Source organism: Lepidothrix coronata, unplaced genomic scaffold, assembly GCF_001604755.1.
Source record: "Lepidothrix coronata isolate B3197 unplaced genomic scaffold, Lepidothrix_coronata-1.0 Scaffold330, whole genome shotgun sequence".
Taxonomy (NCBI): Eukaryota; Metazoa; Chordata; class Aves; order Passeriformes; family Pipridae; genus Lepidothrix; species Lepidothrix coronata.
Genome location: NW_016690510.1, coordinates 390,892 through 394,634, shown reverse-complemented (window position 1 = coordinate 394,634; position 3,743 = coordinate 390,892). Strand labels below are relative to the sequence as shown.

General features: G+C 72.3%; 2 protein-coding genes across 2 annotated transcripts in view; one reads left to right on the top strand and one right to left on the bottom strand.

The window, feature by feature from the left end:
- Positions 1–267: 267 nt before the first annotated feature.
- The window catches only part of LOC108509047 (zinc finger protein Xfin-like), an 18,351-nt gene continuing 14,875 nt past the window's right edge, over positions 268–3,743 (top strand). The window contains exons 1-4 of the mRNA XM_017838277.1: positions 268–376; positions 491–550; positions 661–741; positions 1,061–2,611. Of these exons, the coding sequence (XP_017693766.1) occupies positions 343–376; positions 491–550; positions 661–741; positions 1,061–2,611 (1,726 nt within the window). The 5' untranslated portion in view covers positions 268–342. The remainder of the gene's footprint in view (positions 377–490; positions 551–660; positions 742–1,060; positions 2,612–3,743) is intronic.
- The window catches only part of RARRES2 (retinoic acid receptor responder 2), a 7,557-nt gene continuing 7,002 nt past the window's right edge, over positions 3,189–3,743 (bottom strand). The window contains exon 5 of the mRNA XM_017838273.1: positions 3,189–3,335. Within this exon, the coding sequence (XP_017693762.1) occupies positions 3,189–3,335 (147 nt within the window). The remainder of the gene's footprint in view (positions 3,336–3,743) is intronic.

The window sequence follows — 3,743 nt, the reverse complement described above, 5'->3', positions numbered from 1 at the left end:
GGTTCCGGGGGGGCCGCGAGGGTCTGAGAAGGGGCGGGGGGGCTGTGAGCTGCTGGGGGGAACTAGGACGGGGAAACCCCCCCGGTGGGGGACCCCCGGGGCGTGTCCCCGGGGCAGGGGGGCCCGAGACTTCCCCTCTTCGCTGGGAGGGGTCAGGGCTGGCGGGGACCCCCTGCACGCCCCCGGATCACCATCCCTTGGCTGGGGGCTCCCCGGGACCCCCGGCCCCCCAAGCGACCCCGCGGCTCTTGCCCACCCCCAGCCCCGCTGAGCGCCGGACCCCCGCACCCCACGGGACCCCCCGAACCCCCCCAAACCCTCCTCGAACCCCCTGGACCCACCATGCAGGACAGCGTCGACCCCCACTGTGCCCTGGGTACGTGCTGGGGGTCCTGGGCGTCCGGGGGATCCCAACCCCCTGAGGGGGGTTCAGGGGGATCCCCAGTTCGGGTCTAGGGGGCTCACCCGGTGCTACCCCCACCCCCCGCAGGTCCCGCCGTGGCCAAGGTGGAGCTGGAGGAGATGGAGGCACCAGGATGTGCCAGCTCAGGTGGGCACGGGGGTCCTGGGGGGTGTCAGGTGGGCACCAGGGTGGTCCCGGGGTACTTGGGGCCACCCTGGAGCAGGGGGGAGACCTGGCTGTGCCCCTTGTCCCCCCAGTGTGGCCGGTGGTCCCCAAGGTGGAGGTGACCCCTGAAGGTGATGGGGACAGTCTGGAGGACCCGGAGCTCCACAGCTCAGGTGAGGAACACGGCTGTGACACCGGCACTGCCGGGGGTCCCCTGGGAACACTGGGGCCACAGGGTCACTGTCACCCTGTCCTGGGGCTGGTGGCAGTGCTGGGTCCTTGGGTGGTGGTCACTGTGTCCCTGGTGCCACTGGCCTTGATGGTCACTGTGTCCCAGGGCCGGTGGCAGCTCCAGGTGCTTGGGTGACAGTCACTGTGTCCGTGGGCCAGTGGCAGCTCTGAGTCCTTGGGGTGACAGTCGCCGTGTCCCAGTGCTGGTGGCCGTGCTGGGACATCCCATCCCTGGCACGTCTCCCCACCGTGTCCCCGCAGGGCACTGGCTGGTGCGGAAGGTGAAGGTGGAGGAGGAGGAGGAGGAGGATGAGGCCTGGGCAGCCGGAGCCGAGGCCCCACTGGCTCCACAGCCCCTTCCTGGCACCATCCCCTCTGATCCCGCCGGGACGCCGGGAATCGCCGGTGCCTGCAAAGCGGAGGAGCCGTGCCCGGAGGAGCTGGGGTATGGGGTGCTGCCACCCTGGGGGCTGGGGCAGCGCCTGGATGGCTCCGAGATCGGGATCGGCTTCGGCGCCAGGATCGAGATGGGCCCCGGGATGGGGATGTGCCCCGGGATGAGCCCCGTTCCCCGGGGGCACGAGCGCCGCTCCCAGCCCGCCCCGCGGCCCTTCTCCTGCTCCCAGTGCGGGAAGGCCTTCGGGAAGAAGGCTCACCTGACGCGGCACCTGCGGGTGCACACGGGCGAGCGCCCCTTCCCCTGCCCCCACTGCGGGCGCCGCTTCCGCCAGCGCATCCACCTGCGCTCCCACCTGCGCACGCACACCGGGGAGCGGCCCTACCCCTGCCCGCGCTGCGCCCGCCGCTTCCGCAAGAAAACCCACCTGGACCGGCACCTGCGCACCCACACCGGGGAGCGGCCGCACCCCTGCCCGCGCTGCGCCCGCCGCTTCGCCCACCGCCAGCACCTCCTGCGCCACCTGCGCCTGCACGGGGAGCCCGCCCAGGGACACCGGGACGGGCACGGGGAGGTGCCCCCCGAGGAGAAGCCGCCGCCCTGCCCGGGCTGTGAGACGAGCCTCACCTGGAAGCAGAGCCCGGCTTCGCACCCGCGGCTGCACGCGGGGCCGGGGGCCGGGAACGGACACTTGGATGGGCACCGGGATGAGGACGGGGACGGGGATGGCCCTGCCGAGGAGAAGCCCCTCCCTTGCCCCCCGGGCGGGACGAGCCTCAGCTGGAAGCAGAGCCCGGCGCCACACCTGTGGCACCACCTGGAGAACCGACCCCTGGGCTGTGCCGAGTGCGGCCACGGCTGCGCCCAGGACCCCCAGCACCCACTGCAGGCACCCAGTGCCCGGGACCCCGAGCACCCGCCACAGGTGCCCGGTGCCAAGTGTGGCCATGGCTGCACCCAGGACCCCCAGTACCCGGCACAGGCGCCCAGTGCCCGGGACCCCCAGCACCTCCTGCAGCCCCCACAGGTGCCCGGTGTCCAGGACCCCCAGTGCCTGTCGCAGGTGCCCGGCACTGAGCACCCCTTCACCCACCACGTGTCCCAGGTGCCCCCCGCCCAGCGCCCCTTCGCCCAGGACCCCCAGCCCACCCCGCAGGCGCCCCCCGCCCAGCGCCCCTTCTCCTGCCCGCAGTGCGGGCGCGGTTTCGGGCGCAAGGCGCACCTGGCGCGGCACCTGCTGGTGCACACGGGCACCCGGCCCCACGCCTGTGCCCGCTGCGGGCGCCGCTTCAGCTCCAAGACCAACTTGGGCCGGCACGAGGCCGTGCACACAGGGCTGCGGCCCCACCACTGCGCCCGCTGCGGCCGCGGCTTCACCCGCAAGACTCACCTGGAGCGCCACGAGCGCACCCACAGCCGCGCCGGCGCCGGGACGGACACCGCTGGCACGGGGACTGGCACCGCCGCCAGCACTGGGATGGGCACAGGGACTGGCACTGGCATCGCCGGGCCCCAGCTGGGCTGGCCAGAGCCCCCCACTCTCTGCCCCTGAGTGCCAGGATGTGCCAGGGGGCCTGGTGGCTGCCGGTGCCACATCCTGAGCACTGGGATGTGCTGGGAGGTGCCAGGGGTTCCAGTGGCTGCCAGTAGTGCATCCCGAGCACTGGGATGTGCCAGGGGTCCTTACGGCTGCCGGTGATGTGTCCTTGGTACCAGGAGGTGCCAGAGTCTCCAGCAGATGCCAAGTGCTGAATCCTGGGCACTGCGATGTGCCAGGACGTGCCAGGAGCTTCTGTGGCTTCCAGCAGCGCACCCTGAGTACCAGGATGTGCTGGGAGATGGCAGGGGCTCTGAGGGCTGCCAGTGCTGAGTCCTGGCACTGGGATGTGCCAGGGACCTGGTAGCTGCCAGTGGTGCAACCTGAGCACTGGGATGTGCCTGGTTCCCCGTGACTGCCAGCGCTGCATCCTTGGCACCCTCCACTGGGATGTGTCAGGAGGTGCCAAGGACTTCGACGGCTTCCAGCCCCGCACCTCGAGCACCGGGATGTGCCAGGATGTGCCAGGACATGCCGGTGGCTGCAGCCACTGCCGGCGGTGAGTCCCGGGCACTGCGATGTGCCAGGCTGTGCCTGGGGACCTGGTGTTTGCCAGTGCCGCATCCTGAGCACCGGGGAGTGCCGGGATGCACCGGAGGTCCCATCGGGAGGGACCCCCACAGGATTCCGGCCTGGCGCGGGAGCGTCGCGGCTCCGGTGGCTCCGGGACGGCCGAACCCCGGCTGAGGGCCGGAGGGGGGGCACGGGGGACCCCCCCAGGGAAGGGGCGGTGTCCGTGCCGTGGCTCTGCCGCGGGGACAGCGGGAGTGAACCGAGACGTCAATAAACCCGTTTTTATGGAACGTTCCGGGGGCCGGGGGGGTCTGGGGGGGATAAAGGGGGAGGAGGCACCCGGGGTGTGGGCGGGGCCAGCGGAGGGGCGGGGCCAGCGGGGGTACCCGTCCAATGGGGTGTGGCCTGGGCGGTGGGCGGGGATTGGTCTCCATGGC